At 48.9% G+C, this 19,597-nt stretch overlaps 1 protein-coding gene across 1 annotated transcript in view; it reads right to left on the reverse strand.

The window, feature by feature from the left end:
• The window catches only part of GKAP1 (G kinase anchoring protein 1), a 142,857-nt gene that overhangs the window by 66,741 nt on the left and 56,519 nt on the right, over positions 1 to 19,597 (reverse strand). Inside the window, exons 5-6 of the mRNA XM_075340390.1 lie at positions 12,157 to 12,234; positions 9,841 to 9,964 (exon numbers count right to left, since the gene is read on the reverse strand). Of these exons, the coding sequence (XP_075196505.1) occupies positions 9,841 to 9,964; positions 12,157 to 12,234 (202 nt within the window). The remainder of the gene's footprint in view (positions 1 to 9,840; positions 9,965 to 12,156; positions 12,235 to 19,597) is intronic.

Raw genomic sequence — 19,597 nt, forward strand, 5'->3', positions numbered from 1 at the left:
TCACAATCGGCAGCACCCATGCAGCCCAAAACCATGACACTCCCACCACCATGCTTGACTGTAGGTAAGACACACTCAGATAATTCTTTGCCATGAGATGCCATGCTGAACTGCCAGTGACCAATATGATAGAGTGTGCGAACGATAACACCAAATTTAACACACCTGCTCCTCATTCACAACCAAGGTCTTATAAGACTAAAGAGTCACATGACACTAGGAAGGGAAAATAGCTGTTCCAATGGTTTAGACCTTAATGTCTGTGTGTTGTGTTATTTAGAGGGCACACCAAATTTACACTTATACAAGCTGTACATTGACTACTTTACATTGTAAACCCTTAGGACAAAAACCATTAGAAATTGCAACCCTTTTTTCTACAAAGCCTCCTCATTTCAGGGACTTGAAAGTAATTGGACAAAAATTACTTTATTATAAATATGTTCATTTTTAATACTTTGTCGAGAATACTTTGCAGGCAATGACTGCCTGAAGTCTGGAAGCCCTGAACATCACAAAACACTGGGTTTCCTCCTTTGTGAAGCTTTGCCAGCCTTTCCTACAGCGGAATTCAGTTGTTGCGTTTGTCTTTCTGCCTTATCCTTTGTCCGGCTGAATAGGTACAATTGTAACTATTCCGTTTTAAAATTGCAATAACTTTTTTTTTAGAAAAGCCGTAGAGGGCTGAAATTTCGTGACATCTCTGCAGTTTTGGTCCAGAATATATTGGCCAAATTTCAATAAAATATCTCCACCCCCTTCCGAGATAAGGGGGTCGAGATATTTTTGCATCCATTATGCAGCCTAACGAAGGTTAAAGGGAATCTGTCACCAGGATTTTGTCACCTAATCTGAGAACAGCATAATGTAAGGACAGAGATCCTGATTCCAGCAGTGTGTCACTTACAGGGCTGCTTAGTGTAGAGTGTGTGCCCATAATGCTGTATATGAGAGCCGAGGCTTCACTGTAAAACATAAAAAACACCTTTATAACACTCACCTAAGGGATGGTCTGGTGCGATGAGTGTCGCTGCTCTCGGGCTGGCGCCTCCTCCATCTTTTGCAATCATGGTCCTCCTTGCTCCTTGTTCTAAGCCTCGTATGGATGACACATCTTACGTCATACACACAGGCCGGTATTGCGGTTCTGCGCAGGCGCACTTTGATCTGTCCTGCTGTGGGCAGATCAAACTACTGTAAAGCGGAGGCACGAAGAAAGGTCAACAGTTCTGCATCGCCCTACATCACCTCCCTCATCTCTGGCTATCACCCCACCCGTGCCCTCCATTTTGCTAATGACCCAAAACTGACATCCTCAATAATTCGAACCTCCCACTATAGTCTTCAAGATTTCTCATGAGCTGCGCCTATGCTCTGGAACACACTACCAAGAACAATTCGATTAATTCCCAACATTCACACCTTTAAGTGGGCCGTAAAAACACATTTCTTTACACAAGACTATCACCTCACCTCCCTCATCTAATCTAGTCTCATTCTGCCCTTCATAAAATTTACTTCCAATTCTTTTCCCCTTGTCCTTCTTCTGGTTCTTTCCTCTTCATGTACATTTTTTACACTCTGTACTTGTGTAAATTCTGTCTGGTGACCGATCCACGCAGCTGGTTTTGAATCCCCTTTTAAAATCGATTGCTGGAACATATGACAAGCTTGTCTCCCCCATTTACCTCTTGTGCCTCCCCTATTTCCTCAGACTGTAAGCTTACGAGCAGGACCCTCATTCCTCTTGGTATCTGAATTTTGTTACTTCATATTGTTTGTACATGTCCCCTCTAAATTGTAAAGTGCTGCAGAATATGTTGGCGCTATAAAATTATTATTATTATTATTAATAATAAGACCGCCCGTGCATGCATAGTACAATAATTTGATCTGCGCTTAACAGTGCGGATCAAAGTGTGCTTGCGCAGGACCTAAATGCTGGCCTGTGTGGATGACGTAGGACCGCGATTACAGCAGAGAGAAGGCGCCGGACCGAGAGTAAGCGACCCATCGGACCGGACCACCCCCTAGGAGAGCATTATAATTTTTTTTTATGTTATACAGAGCAGCCTGGGCTCTTATATACAGTATTTTGGAATGCTGAAATAGCTCACTGGGGGTGGCCACAGCTCATAAAGGAAAAACCTGGTGAAAGGTTGCCTTTAACCCCTTCACGACCATGGACGGAAAGATCCGTCCTTGTGCCCTGGGCCTTAACGACCAAGGACGGATCTTTCCGTCATGGCGGAATCGCGGCACCGGACCCTCCGGTGACTGCAATATGTTAACAAAAACCGCAGATTCGGGGAGGAGGGGACCTGTTCCTGACCTTAGGAGGGGTGGTGCCTCCTCCCCGGACCTACGGAGGCTGTGATTGGCTGACGAACGCCGCTCAACCAATCACAGCCACTGTAATGTTCCAGCCATTTAAAATGACTGAAACATTGAAATCCAGCCCTGGCCAGTGCAGCTGTAGCACTGGCCATTGGCAGGAGCTGGGTGACCTCACTGGATCACCCTCCCCCAGCTCCACTGCTCTGATTGGAGAGATCGGCCTTGTGACCGATTTCTCTAATCACAGTGGACCTGTTGCCGGTGACCGCCCCCATCAGCTTCACTTGTCCCTGCAGCATGCCAGCACACTGAGCGTACACAGTGCAATGGCAGGGCGACAAGCTCCGGTCCCATGTTGTTATGAGACCGCCGTGATCTGTGCTCCCTCCCCTGTCACCCCCATGATCTGTGCTCCCTCCCCTGTCACCCCCGTGATCTGCTGTCCACTCTCCCTCCACCTCTCACCCCCGTGATCTGCGCTCTGCTCACCTCTCACCCCCATGATCTGTGCTCCCTCACCTGTCACCCCGTGATCTGTGCTCCCTCACCTGTCACCCCCGTGATCTGCTGTCCGCTCTCCCTCACCTCTCACCCCCGTGATCTGTGCTCTGCTCACCTGTCTCCTCCGTGATCTGTGCTCTGCTCACCTGTCTCCTCCGTGATCTGCGCTGCGCTCCCTCCCCCACCTCTCACCCTCCCCGATCTGCTGCCTCCTTCATCTCCTGTGATCCAGCTGCCTAGATCCATCCTGTAGGGTAACTATCCCCAATCTCACCTCCCACTCCCCTTCCCACCCATCCCCCCCACCCGCCCCCTCCCCCCATCCTCTGCCGCTCCTGCATCCACTGCGCCCTCTCCCATCCGCCCCCACCCTATCCCAGCCGCCGTCTCACAATCACAGATGCTCCCTTTATATGCCGCTGCCCCTCCATCTGCTGCTGCCCCATCTGCCTCCCCCCCCATCTTCCGCTGTTTTTTTTTTCTATGCCATGGGGGTCTAGTTTCCAAAATGGGGTCACATGTGGGGGAGCTCCACTGTTTCGGCACCTCAGGGGGTCTCCAAACAGCATGGAATACGCTAATTATCCCAGACAATTTTGCGTTTGAAACGTCAAATGACGCTCCTTGCCTTCCGAGCCCTGCTGTGCGCCCAAACATTTGAGTTCCACCACATATGAGGTATCTGCGTACTCAGGAGAAATTGCACAATACATTTTATGGTGCAATTTTTCCTGATACCCTTGTGAAAAAAAAGCTACCTGGTTGAAGTAACAATTTTGTGGTAAAAAAGTTTTTTTTTATTTTCACGGCTCAACTCTATTAACTTTTGTGAAGCCCCCAGAGGCTCAAAGTGCTCAATAAACATCTAGATAAATTCCATGAGGATCGTGCACCCTGTCCTCCTCCATCTGTCATAGTGCCACCGCTCCCTCCGATCTGCTGCCCGGCCCCTCCCCCTCGTGATGTGCTGCCCGCCCCCTCCCCTCCGTGATGTGCTGCTCGCCCCCTCCCCTCCGTGATGTGCTGCTCGCCCCCTCCCCTCCGTGATGTGCTGCTCGCCCCCTCCCCTCCGTGATGTGCTGCTCGCCCCCTCCCCTCCGTGATGTGCTGCTCGCCCCCTCCCCTCCGTGATGTGCTGCTCGCCCCCTCCCCTCCGTGATGTGCTGCTCGCCCCCTCCCCTCCGTGATGTGCTGCTCGCCCCTTCCCCTACGTGATGTGCTGCACGCTCCCCCCACCTCTCACCCCCGTGGTCAGCTACCCGCCCCCTCCCCTGTCACCGCCGTGATGTGCGCTCCCTCCCCTGTCACCGCCGTGATGTGCGCTCCCTCCCCTGTCACCGCCGTGATCTGCGCTCCCTCCCCTGTCACCGCCGTGATCTGCGCTCCCTCCCCTGTCACCGCCGTGATGTGCGCTCCCTCCCCTGTCACCGCCGTGATGTGCGCTCCCTCCCCTGTCACCGCCGTGATGTGCGCTCCCTCCCCTGTCACCGCCGTGATGTGCGCTCCCTCCCCTGTCACCGCCGTGATCTGTGCTCCCTCCCCTGTCACCCCCGTGATCTGCTGTCCACTCTCCCTCCACCTCTCACCCCCGTGATCTGCGCTCTGCTCACCTGTCTCCCCGTGATCTGCGCTCTCTCACCTCTCACCCCCACGATCTGTGCTCCCTCACCTGTCACCCCGTGATCCCTCACCTGTCACCCCCGTGATCTGCTGTCCGCTCTCCCTCACCTCTCACCCCCGTGATCTGTGCTCTGCTCACCTGTCTCCTCCGTGATCTGTGCTCTGCTCACCTGTCTCCTCCGTGATCTGCGCTGCGCTCCCTCCCCCACCTCTCACCCTCCCCGATCTGCTGCCTCCTTCATCTCCTGTGATCCAGCTGCCTAGATCCATCCTGTAGGGTAACTATCCCCAATCTCACCTCCCACTCCCCTTCCCACCCATCCCCCCCACCCGCCCCCTCCCCCCATCCTCTGCCGCTCCTGCATCCACTGTTTCGGCACCTCAGGGGGTCTCCAAACAGCATGGAATACGCTAATTATCCCAGACAATTTTGCGTTTGAAACATCAAATGACGCTCCTTGCCTTCCGAGCCCTGCTGTGCGCCCAAACATTTGAGTTCCACCACATATGAGGTATCTGCGTACTCAGGAGAAATTGCACAATACATTTTATGGTGCAATTTTTCCTGATACCCTTGTGAAAAAAAAAGCTACCTGGTTGAAGTAACAATTTTGTGGTAAAAAATTTTTTTTTTATTTTCACGGCTCAACTCTATTAACTTTTGTGAAGCCCCCAGAGGCTTAATGTGCTCAATAAACATCTAGATAAATTCCATGAGGGGTCTAGTTTCCAAAATGGGGTCACATGTGGGGGAGCTCCACTGTTTCGGCACCTCAGGGGCTCTCCAAAAGCAACATGGTGCGGCTAACTATTCCAGCTAATTTTCTGTTCAAAAAAGTCAAATGGCGCTCCTTCCCTTCCGAGTCCTGCCGTGCGCCCAAACAGTGGTTTTTCGCCACATATGAGGTATCTGCGTGTTCAGTAGAAATTGCCCAACAAATTTTGGGGGTTCATTTAATCCTGCTACCCTTGTGAATATGCAATATTTGAGGCTAAATTAACATTTTTGTTGCAAAAAGTAAAATGTTCATTTTTTCCTCACACATTGCTTTAGTTACTGTGAAGCACCTGAAGGGTTAATAACCTTCTTGAATGTGGTTTTGAGTAGCCTGAGGGGTGCAGTTTTTGGAATGGTGTCACTTTTGGGTGTTCTGTGTCATGTAGACCTTTCAAAATTGCTTCAAATGTGATGTGGTCCCTAAAAAAAGTGGCTTTGTAAATTTTGTTGTAAAAATGAGAAATTGCTCATAAACTTTGAACCCCTATAACTTCCTTAAATTTTTTTTTTTTTTTCCCCAAAATTGTTCTGATGTAAAATAGACATGTGGGAAATGTTATTTATTAATTATTTTGTGTCATATGTCTCGTTGGTTTTAGAGCATAAAAATTCAAAGTTTGAAAATTACAAAATTTTCAAATTTTTCGCGAAATTTCCGTTTTTTTCACAAAGAAATGCAAAAAATATCGGCCTAAATTTACCACTAACATGAAGCCCAATATGTCACGAAAAAACAAACAATCTCAGAATCACCGGGATCCGCTGAAGCGTTCCAGAGTTATAACCTCATAAAGTGACACTGGTCAGAATTGCAAAAAATGGCCTGGTCTTTAGGGTCAAAATAGGCTTGGGGCTGAAGGGGTTAAAGTTTGGGCATTTTTTTTTTTGTTTTACGCTTTCATTTTTGCCTGCTGATACCTGTGCCCAAGTCCATCAACATGGCAGAAAATTTCTTAGGCTGTGTGCACACGTTGCGTTTTTTACCGCGGAAACGCTGCGTTTTGAACCGCAGCGTTTCAGTGGCAAATTGCATGCGTTCAGCTTTCCCAGCAAAGTGTATGGGAAAGCTGAAAAATCAGTGCACATGCTGCGTTTCCTTCCGCAGCGTTTTGGATGCCAAAAATCGGTGCGGAAAGAAAAGCAGCATGTCACTTCTTTTGTGCGTTGTGGCTGCGTTCTCTCCCCCATTGAAATCAATGATGTGGGGTCAGAACGCAGCTACACCGCATGGACCTGCTTTTTTGTTGCGGTCCGCGGCCTTTGTCGGCACGCCAGAACGCAGGCATTTACCTGGAAGTGAGGTCAAGAGCCTTCCTGTTGACCTCACTTCCTGGCAAAGCCCCCGGTGTCGCCAAAGTGCCCGCCCCGACCCCCGAGTCCCCGACCCCCCTCCCGAAAATCCAACATGGCCGCGCGCACAGTAGCGCACCGGCCGCCCTGCTCCTATGTTATCTGTCGCATGTGCCTTGTGCCATGCGACAGAAAAATGCACCCAGGCCCTGCCCGTTCACCCCTATTCCCCCCGGTGTCATACATACCTGTCCGGTCGCAGCGCTGATCCCCCGCGGGCCCCCTCCTCCTTCAGTGCACGCTGGCCGGTCACATGAGCAGAGCACCTGACAGCCAGCACTGTGTTCAGTGTGAGCTGTGCTGGCTGCTCGCACTCTGCAGCTGTGACCCGGGGAGAGTGGGTGCAGATTTTTGCACCCACTCTCCTCAAATGGAGGGTCTGCCCTCCTAGAAAATGGGGGATACGTTCCCTGAACGTGCCCCCATATTCTAGAAGGTCCAGAGGCGACGTGGGACATCCATATGGATTTCTGCGGACCCATTTTTTTTTATTAAATTGGAGAACAAGGGAATGATTTGGGGAGTGTTTTTTCTAATAAAAAATTTTTTGTTGTCTTTTTTTGCTTTTGTTTACTGTCAATTAGTTATGTCGGGTGTCTGATAGACGCCGTGACATCACTAATTGCTGGGCTTGATGCCAGGTGACATTACACATCTGGTATCAACCCCATTTATTACCCCGTTAGCCAACGCACCAGGGCGCGGGATGAGTTGGGGCGAAGCGCCAGGATTGGCGCATCTAATGGATGCGCCACTTCTGGGGCGGCTGCAGCCTGCTATTTTTAGGCTGGGAAGAGTCCAATAACCATGGCTCTTCCCACCCTGAGAATACCAGACCCCAGCTGTCAGCTTCACCTTGGCTGGTGATCTAATTTGGGGGGACCCCACGTTATTTTTTTTTTTTATTCTTTATTTATAAATAAAAAAAAAAAAAGCCTGGGGAGCCCTCCAAATTGATCACCAGCCAAGATGAAGCTGCCAGCTGTGGTTTGCAGGCTACAGCTGTCTGCTTTACCCAGACTGGCTATCAAAAATAGGGGGGACCCCACGCCATTTTTTTCATTTTTTTATTTTTTTTTTTTATTGGATAAATACTAAGCTAGGCACCCTTTAGTGTCACATGAAAGGTACTAAAGGTGCCAGCTTAGAATATGCAGGCGGGGGTGGGACGTTCTATATATTTGACATCCCTTCATCCATTGAAGCTTTTTAGGCTGTGTGTCCACAATCAGGGTTTGCAGCGTTATGGGCGCAGAGTGTTTTCCCTGCGTCCATAACACTTGCGTTGTGCAGTAGAAGCACAGTGGAAGAATTTTTGGAGATCCCATGCCCACTGTGCTTCTTTTCTCCGCAGCATAAACTGACCGGTAGCGTGGCTTCCCGAGCCTCAGCATGTCAATTTATGCTGCGGAGACGAGTGTTCTCTGCAGGTAGCATAGAGCTCCACAGCAGCCTGAACCCAAATCGTGGGCATGGGCAGCTGCAGGAAGGCCGACACTGTGTACTAGACGCCGTGTCGCTGGATCATGGCCACATAGCCTTAGGCCCCTTTCACACGTCAGTGATTCTGGTACGTTTGTGCTTTTTTTTAAACGTACCAGAATCACTGACATACGCAGACCCATTGTAATGAATGGGTCTGCTCACACGTCAGTGATTTTTCACTGCACGTGTCTCCGTGCGGCGTACCCGCGTGTGCGTGATTGCCACACGGAGACATGTCCATTTTTTTCTGGCATCACTGATGTTCCACGGACCACGCAGTGGTGTGATCCGTGAAACACGTGCCAGAAAAAAACGTGCTTTTAAAATAAAAATTATTTTAACTCACCCGGCGTCAAGCGATGTAGCGATGTCCTCTGCAGCCCGTGCAGCCTGCTGCTTCTGAGCCGGCTCATTATTGTCGCGCATATTCATGATGCACGACACAGCCGACCCGGAAGCAGCTGCTGCGGGGGTCAGCGCCGGCCGGATGCTGCACCGCGGGAGCGATCAGCACCATGGAGAGCGGGAGCGGGTGCAGGTGAGTTAATCTCTAAGTGCAATCACGGGCCACGGAGAACGGAGCCCGGATTGCACTTAGACAACCCATGTGTGTCGTGATTCACGGCACACGGAGGGACATGTGCGTGTTTTACACGCCAGTGAAAAACGTCAGTGTTTTTCACTGACGTGTGAAACGGGCCTAAAAGTGAGAATATTGTTGCTACAGCAACATTTTGGGTGAAGTAGCTGTGGATTCAAAATGCTTAATATACTCCTGAATAAAATCCTTGATGGGTGCAGATTCCAAAATGGGGTCACTTGTGGGGGTTTTCTGACGTATAGGTACCTAAGGGGCTTGGTGCGCGAAGTTTATTTCAACTTTTCCAAAATTCAAATGGTGCTCCTTCCATTCCAAGCCCTCCCATTTATCCAAACAGAATGTGGAGAAGGAAATGACATCACAGGTTTTTTTTTCCAAAGGTCTGTGTTCAACCAACTTTATTAACACTGACAAGTCTTAAAAAACGCACCTAAAAAAACGCATGAAAAACGCATGAAAAACGCATGCGTTTTCGATGCGTTGTTTCTCAAAAAGCATTGTTTACAATTCTCCCCTCTGCCAGAGGGTGCGTTTTTTTCCGCGCGGAAAAAAAAGCAACGTGTGCACATACCCTTAGACAACAACCTCATTGATAACATAACAAGGTGTTCAATTGTGGGCTTGTCTGTGTGTGGGGCTCATATACTTAATACTGAGTAAGTCGAGATTGTTTTAAATTTTTGTTTCCATTTTTTCCAATATTTGCATATCAGTAACAAGTCTATCCCTCCTGCAATTTCCATAACTCCATTACTTCCTTTTGCAATGTTAAATAAATCAAACTTTGGTATCAATGTAGGCCTACTGACCGTAAGCATTATATTGTCATATTTTTTCAGCACAACGAAATTCATAAAAACAAAACACGAAAAAAAAATAAATAGTGGACTTGGTTTTTTTATTCACCATTTCATCCCATTTGGAATTTATCCAATATATTACATGGAAAGATGAATGGTGCTAATTCAAAACTTCCACTTATCCTGCCAAAAAAGCAATGTCTTCTGGAGGAAAAGGCAAAAAAATAAAAATAATAGAAAAGTAGAAAATAAACCATCTACCATTCTAGCCTACTATAGAAGTATGAATGGGTCATTGAAGCCTTTCCTTTGCTCATATCTGCATTCTGTCACATTACTAGTAATAACACTATAGATAAAACGCTCACCTTCTGCCTGGAAGTCTTTGAGCGACACTGTGTGAGGCTTGTCCTTCCCTTGTTGGTTCTTCCGCTTATCCTTTTTATTTACTCTTTTTGACGGAGGTGATACATTTTCTCTACCAACATTTTCCTTAAAAAAAACAAAAAACAAAAAACAAAAACAGGCATAATAGTTTGTGGTTGAACTAATTCCTAAATACCCTGCCCTTACCCTTGAGATCCTACAGTGAAAGCTCTACCACTGTGCGGAAAGCCTCTGCTGCAGTATAAGGCTATGTGCCCACGCTGCGGAAAATGCGCGGATTTTGCAGCGGATTTCTCGCGGAAAAGCCGCGGATTTTCCAGAAATCTGCAGCACAGCTACTCCACAGCCATTTCTATGGCATTTGGGAAATCGTGCGGATTTTCGCGCGGAAAAATCTGCAGCATGTCAATTATTGTTGCGGATTTCTCCGCAGGGTCCCATATACTTACCTGCCTCACCGGAGTCACTTTCTCCGTCCGGTGTACAGGAGCGCGGTGAATCCAGGTACAGGAAGGAAGAGGTGGGCGGAGCCTGCACGAGCTCCGGTCATGTGACAGCCGGAGCTAGTTCAGGCCCGCCCACCTTCTCCTTCAGACGCTGAGAGAGTGACCCGGCTGCCGGAAACTGAGGTGCTGCATGATGGAGGTAAGTATGAACTCCCCCGATCACTGCAGCACTTGTTCTGCATTGAGGATGCAGTGCCGAAGCCATGGAACTGTATCCTCAATGCAGAATGCCCGCACCATATCCGCAGGACATTCCGCAGCATGGAAACAGACAAAAGTTGTGGTGCTGTTTCCTGGGAGCACCTGCGGAATGTCTTGCGGATATAGCCGCAGGACACTGTCCCCGTGGGCACATAGCCTAATTCATGAAATTCTCCTCTGTCATACACAGATATGTCAGAGCCAAATACACTTAATCAGGCACGAGTGTCTCACATCACAGTATTCATGACTAGTGATGAGGGAGCATTACCATAACAAGCAACTGACATTCAAGTATCAGAGTATAATGGAAGTCAATAGGAAACGCATTTGTCTGGCTGGTCTACTAGGCATTGTTCCCACCTGGCCTGAATCCTACTCCACACGGATGAGGGGCAATACCCCGAAACAGCTGTCTGTGGATGGATACCTGGCCTTGGTATATCCCTTGTCATATCATTAAACTCGTCAAGAGCTGGATATTGACTAAAAGGGACACTTAATATGGTGGTTACGGTGGTCTCCTAAAAAGAGCCACTCCTTGGCTAGGTCCTTCCCGGAGGGATATCTGGCTATTTTCTGTGTCGAGACTCCTAACAGAGGCGCTATGTACCTTTTTTGATTTGAATGGGAAACACAAGCATTTTTCCGGAAGATTTCCCAGTAAAATGCTTGAGTTTTCCATTGACTTCCATTATACTCAGTAACTCGAGTCGCACCAAACCAAGCGTCTAACTGCTCGTTATGAGTACTGAGCACCCGAGCATGGTAGTGCCCGCTCATCACGATTCATGACGCCTTATGCCTTTCACATAACAATTCCTATTAATATACAGCAGCCTGTCAATAGTAGATGTGAAAGTGCTTTCCTCAAGAACACAGAGGGCTCACAATCATGAGTTTGCAGTCTTCTTTCATCATTCTCATTAGTCAAAATTGCACATTTGTTTTGTTAGATTTGCTTATAGAAGTGGGCCTTACAATATGGTTAGGCAGCCTGCACCCTTCATTTGACAGTTTTCGGAACCCAGCACTGTCTTAAAGTGTTATTCACAAGTTATTGTAAATTGGTAAAATATTTAAAAATAAGCAGCCTATTAAAAATACTTTGTTCTTAAACATGGCGGGAATTTTAATTCTATAGTTTACCAGACCACCTTTGCAGCCCATCAGAGGTGATGCGCTCCTAAGCAAGAAGCGCAGCTCTGGCAATAGAGCTTGTAGGCACTTGTCTGAAGCTCGCGGTATCTGCTTCAGTGCCTCTCTGCTCCTCGATTTTTTAGAGACAAAGGTGCCTGTGATTGTAGTATGTAAGTGCATAGTTCGGGCCAGTTGACCTACAATGGCCAAGTTGCAATCATCAGGAGTACACTGCTCCCCTGGCATGTGTCCTTCTAAAACTCAATGATGTGCTAACCCTTTTGACCTGCTAACAAAAAGTGTATGATCTTTGTGCTTCTAAGTTTTCTGAAAAAAGTCCATTTGTGTCTATAATATAAAATATGAAGCTAATTGTTTTTTTTGTTGTTTTTTTTGCAATAGCGTAGTGCATGTCTTGCTATTCTATATAATGCCACATACATAATGTACCTTTTTCAGTTCTTCGTATTCCAGCTTGCTTAGTATTAAGGCTTTTTCAAGGTCTGCTTCATACATATCAGATGTAATCTACAGTGAAAAAAAATAAATGAAAGACAATTTGAGGTTGCGGACTTCTAAATTTTTGGGGTTTTTTTAAATCTCGTGTCCCTTTAGGAAGTGTATTTCACTTGTGTTCTTTATTTTGGCACTTTTAAGGATTCCTGTCAGTAATTGTCATTAATTAACCCGTTCCAAACATTTGACAAACCTGTACGTACTAATGGTGAAAGTGTTCCCACAATAAGATATACAGGTACGTCATGGTGATCACGATGACAAAGACTGTAGGAATTCAGAGCGTACCAGACCATAGGGTGATACCTTCATTATTATTATTATTATTATTATTATTGTTTATTTATAGAGCACCATTGATTCCATGGTGCTGTACATGAGGGGGTTACATACAGAATACATATACAAGTTACAATAGACAGACTGGTACAGAGGGAAGAGGGCCCTGCCCTTGCGGGCTTACATCCTAAAGGATTTTGGGGAGGAGACAGTAGGTGGGGTGTAGGTGGGGCGGCAGCTCCGCACGGTGGTGGGGCGGCAGCTCCGCACGGTGGTGGGGCGGCAGCTCCGCACGGTGGTGGGGCGGCAGCTCCGCACGGTGGTGGGGCGGCAGCTTCGCACGGTGGTGGGGCGGCAGCTCCGCACGGTGGTGGGGCGGCAGCTCCGCACGGTGGTGGGGCGGCAGCTCCGCACGGTGGTGGGGCGGCAGCTCCGCACGGTGGTGGGGCGGCAGCTCCGCACGATGGTGGGGCAGTGGCGTCATTGTAGATTATAGGCATTTCTGAACAGATGAGTTTTCAGAGTCCGTTTGAAGTTTGCAAGTGTAGTAGATAGTCTGATGTGTTGAGGCAGTGAGTTCCAGGAGACTGGGGATGCTCGGGAGAAGTCTTGGAGTCGGTTGCATGAGGAGCGAATGAGAGAGGAGGAGAGAAGGAGATCTTGGGAGGACCGGAGGTTACGTTTTGGAGTGTAGCGAGAGATTAGTTCAGAGATATATGGAGGAGACAGATTATGGATAGCTTTGTAGGTCAGGGTTAGTAGTTTGAATTGGATACGATAGACGATTGGGAGCCAGTGGAGGGTCTTGCAGAGAGGAGAAGCGGGGTGGTATTGAGGAAAGATATACTAGAGCCAGGTATTCTGTGTCATCTGAGTGAGCGGTGTAGGCACAACTTCTATAAAAGATCTTCCGCGGTTGCAGCTGCTCCCTGGCTGAGGGATGAACTCCATCATGGTGTGTGAAAGAAGACATTTTCTGTTTTGGGATGAGCTAACCGAAATGAAGACCCTTTATCCAATAATATAAAGGAGCAGTTTTTATTCCACAACGCATTTTCACGCTGGACTGGCGTCTCTCAAGTGTAAAAAAGTACAGTTGGTTTTGTACAGAGAAAGACGCCAGTCCAGCGGGAAAACGCATTGTGGAATAAAAACTGCTCCTTTATATTATTGGATCAAGGATCTACATTTCAGTTAGTGCAGCCCAAAACCATGGACTGTATTTTTCTTCATGGTGATCACATAGGCACAGCATATGCGCCCTTACCATCAGCACTGGGAGTTAGGCTTAGTTGGGAACCGAGCTCCTATAGGCCACAGCCAAAGCCTGTGCCAGCACCATTCCTTGCTGTTTAACCTTCTTGATGCTGTAGTCAATAGCAACAGCAGTATTTAGAAGGCTAACTCTCTCATCCTATCAGCACCCCCAACCCCCCTGGTGATCTCAGTCTGCCAGGTATTGTCATTAGGTCCAACAGTTCTCCTCTGCCAGTGTTAGATGTCCACGAAAATCTGTCCGATCTCAAACCACAATGCACAGACAGGCAACAGGTCTCCCGACTGGACCATGACAGCTCGATATATCTCCATGAGGCTGTGACACTTGAGTCAGGAGAGCCTCGGCCAGTCCATACATTGTGGTCTGAATGTCAGACCTATTTGCACGGAGGTGTGCATAAACCATAAGCCTAAGAGATCTAATGCATTGAAACACACTAGTATTGCAGTGGATTAGACCAGTGATCAGACTACCGAGTACTGAAATCACGTGTTGAGATTAAGAAAAAAAACCAAAAAACAAAACACTAAAGAAAACAAAAAGTAATAAAAAAAAAGGGTAAAAACAAAGTAAACAAATGCAAATTTTAATGGTGAAACATTTTGACGTTATTTATTTGATTTTGTACTTTTGTCATATTTGATATTAATCACATCTGGAAATGCCTGAGCTATAGAACTGTCACATTATTACACCCACATAATGAACACTATAAAAAAGGAATCTATATATATATAATTGCCTTATTCTGTCTGTCTGTCTGTCTTGCTCCAAAATTGTGTCCTTACGGTGAGAAACAGTTGGCCGCTGGGCTCGCCATGGCCCCGCCCCCCCGCACGGATTGGCCGCTCGCCTCGCCTCCGCCCCCTCGCACGGATTGGCCTCTCGCCCCGGCCACCTGCACGCATTGGCAACTCTGCCACGCCCCGCCCCCTCACGCATTGCACGCTTGCTCTGGCCCCACCCCCCGCACGCATTCCCCGAACCGACTCCCAGGTCAGTGCTGTACCCCCGGGAGCCCACATCAGCGTACGCCGGCGTACGCTGGTGTGGGCTCCTGTGCGAGCGGGGTACGTTGGTAACCATGGAACACATCGAGTAATATTGTAGCATTGTTACCAGCGTACACCGGCTCCCAGGTGAGCGCATCAAGGTCCTGCAGCGGTGGAACACACACACACACATATAAGAACAGACAGACAGACACACACACACACACATATCAGATCGCATCCACACACTCACAACATCCCGTGATATCGCTTGCTTCTCGGCAGCGATACTGTGCGTGCAGTGACCTTCCAGGACCTGCCGGAGGATCACATGGCCGGAAGCATGTGGTATCTCCGGATGTTGTGAGTGTGAGCGCGTATGTACGATATCGTCAGTGTATGTGCGTGTATGCGATAGGATGTGTGTGAGTGTGTTCTGGTGTGAGAGTGTGTGTGTGTGTGTGTGTGTGTGTGTGTGTGTGTGTGTGTGTGTGTGAGAGTGTATGCGATCGGATCTGTGAGTGTCGGCAGAGGAGCACGGCGTGCAGCACAGCTGCTGGGACCGCCCGCCGTGCCCCCCGTGCACAGCATGGGGGATGGAGCACAATGGGGGGTGCGCAGCATGGGGGATGGAGCACGATGGGGGGTGCGCAGCATGGGGGATGGAGCACGATGGGGGGTGCGCAGCATGGGGGATTGAGCACGATGGGGGATGAGCACGATGGGGGGTGCGCAGCATGGGGGATGGAGCAGCATGGGGGGTGCGCAGCATGGGGGATGGAGCACGATGGGGGGTGCACACCTCCCCCCAAAACACACACCCAACACACAAACACACACACACACACAGGGAACCACAAACACTGCCCTACACAGACACCCCCACACACAGACAACGCCGCACACACCCAACACACAAACACCGCGGCACACACAAATATACTCACATACCGCACAACACACACATTGCACAAAACATACCTCCCCCCAAAACACACACACCAACACAAACCGCGCAACACACACACACACAACGCTACAGACACACAGCGCTCTACAAACAACGCAACACACAAACAACACCGCTCTCACCCCCTGCCACACCCAGACAACACCCAGAACATGTACAGCGCCCTACACAAATACTTGGTAACTACACGCAACAACATCTATATAATATTGATATATATATATAAAATTACATATACACACACACACACAACAAAAATCATACATTCACTACACAATACTATCTATCTATCTAATATTATATATATATATATATATATATATATATATATATATATATATATATATATATATATATATATATATATATATATATATCTAAACACACATATAAATATATATATTACATACACACACACACACACACACACACACACATATATAACAAAAATCATACATTAACTACACAATACTATATATGTATAGCTGTATAGCTGTATAGATGTATAGATGTATAGTATTGTGTAGTTAAAGGGGTTATCCGGCTTCTTTTGACTTTTTTTCATTATTACACTATTGGGCTACATTGGGGCAGGTAAGTAGATAGAGACCACTTACCTGCCCCGCTGTCAGCCCCTCTCCCCCGGCTCAGAGCGGTCATGTGACCCCTCCTGCCGCGATTTTGCTGCTTCCGGCCTTTGCACGTCTACATGGGCAGGGCCATGTTGACATGCAAATCTGGGACAGCATGTCGCCTCCCTGCTGGGCTGTACAGTGTTTGGAGTAAACGCCCCCGTTCCCTGCCCCCTCCCACACATTCCCCCGCACCCCGTACTCCACCCACAACCTCCCACACACGCCGTAGTCTCCCTCCTCCGCCTCCTGTGCCCAGCTACGTGCGCCCTGAATTGCAGCCGAGTCAGTGTCCAGTTCAATAAGGCAAGGAACACTTTTTGTCCGATACACTGCCAGCGCTGTGTCCCCAGCGCTTTATTATGTTTACTGCCTGACGCCCTGGGAACTGTTCACCCCCCCCCCATTTCACCCACCCCCGCCCCCCCCCTGTCAGTGTTTGCCCCCCTCTGCAGTATAAGCTGCCTCTCATTCTCAGCCTGCAGTGCGTGCATCCACGGGGATGACGAGCGCTTCTTCACTGCCCGTGCAGTCTGTGTCCCGCTCCCTGCCAGCCCCGCAGCTGCCCGCACTGCAATGTCAGTGTCTGCCCGCAGTATCTGCAGCTTCTCACGCCGCGGGGCTGGCAGGGAGCGGGACACTGACGCTCTCCCGCTGTGACGCACAGATCGCTGTGTGTGACAGCGAGAGAGCGACGAAATGAAGCCAGCAGGAGCCGGCATCAGGCAGCTGCGGAAAGCTGTAACCAAGGTAAACATCGGGTAACCAAGGTGGTTACCCGATATTTACCTTAGTTACCAGCCTCCGCCGCTCTCGCTGCCAGCGCCGGCTCCTGCTCTGTGCACATGTAGCTGCAGTACACATCGGGTTAATTAACCCGATGTGTACTGTAGCTAGGAGAGCAGGGAGCCAGCGCCCAGTGTGTGCGGCTCCCTGCTCTCTGCACATGTAGCTGCAGGTTACATTAGATGACATAATTACCTGCAGTAACGATCTCCTGCCTCCTGACGTCACCGCGGTCACTGCCTTCTCTGCCCGTCTCGCGGGCGGCTCGAGACTGTCACTAGCAGTGACGTCACGGGCTCTCGCGATACTGCGTAGAACGCGGCGGGCATAGAAGTCAGTGACAGCGCTGACGTCAGGAGAGCAGGAGATCGTTACTGCAGGTAATGAACTCATCTAACCTCCTGACGGCAGCGCTCGGCATCCCCTGCAGTGACCTGGGCTGACCTATTGATGTTAGCTCAGGTCACTGCACGGCTCTCCCAGCCAATGGGGAACATTTTGTTCTTCATTGACTGGGAGTCTCATTGACTATGGTATGGATCGCCGTGCGACACCCTTATTGGATTACGCCGGACCCGGATTTGATTGTTCTTGTCAATAAATTGTTGAAAGAGGGAATGTGGGGAGTGTTTTTTTCAAATAAAAATTTTTTGGTTGTCTATTTTTTATTTCTTACTGACTGGGTTGGTGATGTCGGGTATCTGATAGACGCCTGACCTCACCAACCCCAGGGCTTGATGCCAGGTGACATTACACATCTGGCATCAACCCCATATATTACCCCGTTTGCCAACGCACCAGGGCGCGGGATGAGCTGGGGCAAAGCGCCAGGATTGGCACGTCCAATGGATGCGCCACTTCTGGGGCAGCTGTAGCCTGCTATTTTTAGGCTGGGGAGTGTCCAATAACGGTGGACCTCCCTAGTCTGAGAATAACAGACCACAGCTGTCCGCTTTACCTTGGCTGGTGATCCAATTTGGGGGGGACCCCACGTTTTTTGTTTTTAATTATTTATTTAATTTTAAATAACAGCGTGGGGTGCCCTCTGTTTTGGATTACCAGCCAAGGTGAAGCTGCCAGCTGTGGTCTGCAGGCTGCAGCCGTCTGCTTTACCCTAGCTGGCTACAAAAGATAAGGGGGACCTCACGTCGTTTTTTTTTTTATTAATTCTTTATTTATTGGCTAAATACAAGGCTAAGCACCCCTTAGTGCCACATGAAAGGCACTAAAGGTGGCTTTACACACTGCAACATCGCAAACGACATCGCTGTAACGTCACCGGTTTTGTGACGTTACAGCGACCTCCCCAGCGACATTGCAGTGTGTGAAACACATCAGCGACCTGGCCTCTGCTGTGAAGTTGTGATCGCTAGAAATCGTTCAGGACCATTCTTTGTTCCTTTTGTTTCCCGCTGTGCAGCAAAGTCTCAGTGTGTAAAGGGGACTTTACAGCGACCACGCGGCTCTGTCTGTGTAGCGTCATGATTAGCGGTCACCTGTGAAGGATTCACCGGTGACCGCTAATCCCCCGAGTGACTGAAGTTTCCCCCCCTCTCTCATACTCAACGATCCCCGATCCCCGGCTCTGCACGGCATTCACACTGCTCCAGCGGCTTTTCCTTTTTTGAAAAAGCCGGCCGCTCATTAAACAATCTCGTATTCCCAGCTTTTCCCCGCCCACAGGCGCCTATGATTGGTTGCAGTGAGACACGCCCCCACGCTGAGTGACAGGTGTCTCACTGCACCCAATCACAGCAGCCGGTGGGCGTGTCTATACTGTGCAGTAAAATAAATAAATAAATAATTAAAAAATCCGGCGTGAGGTCCCCCCTATTTTAATACCAGCCAGATAAAGCCATAAGGCTGAAGGCTGGTATTCTCAGGATGGGTAGCCCCACGTTATGGGGAGCCCCCCAGCCTAACAATATCAGCCAGCGCTGCTCAGAATTGCCGCATACATTAGATGCGACAGTTCTGGGACTGTACCCGGCTCTTCCCGATTTGCCCTGTTGCATTGGCAAATCGGGGTAATAAGGACTTATTGGCAGCCCATAGCTGCCAATAAGTCCTAGATTAATCATGTCAGGCGTCTGACCGAGATACCTTCCATGATTAATCTGTAAATTACAGTTAAAAAACACACACACCCGAAAAATCCTTTATTAGAAATAAAAAACACTAACAAATTCCCTCATTACCAATTTATTACCCACAACAAAGCCCTCCTTGTCCGGCGTAATCCACGTTCCTCCAGCGTCGCATCCAGCTCTGCTGCATGCAGGTGACAGGAGCTGCATAATACACAGCCGCTCCGGTCACCTCCACGCAGCTAATGAAGACAGCCGCGCGATCGGCTGAGCTGTCACTGAGGTTACCTGGATGCAGCGGTGGCCGCGGGTAACCTCAGTGACAGTCCAGCTGATCGCGCTACTCAGCC

The sequence above is a fragment of the Anomaloglossus baeobatrachus genome, chromosome 1, assembly GCF_048569485.1.
Source record: "Anomaloglossus baeobatrachus isolate aAnoBae1 chromosome 1, aAnoBae1.hap1, whole genome shotgun sequence".
Taxonomy (NCBI): domain Eukaryota; kingdom Metazoa; phylum Chordata; class Amphibia; order Anura; family Aromobatidae; genus Anomaloglossus; species Anomaloglossus baeobatrachus.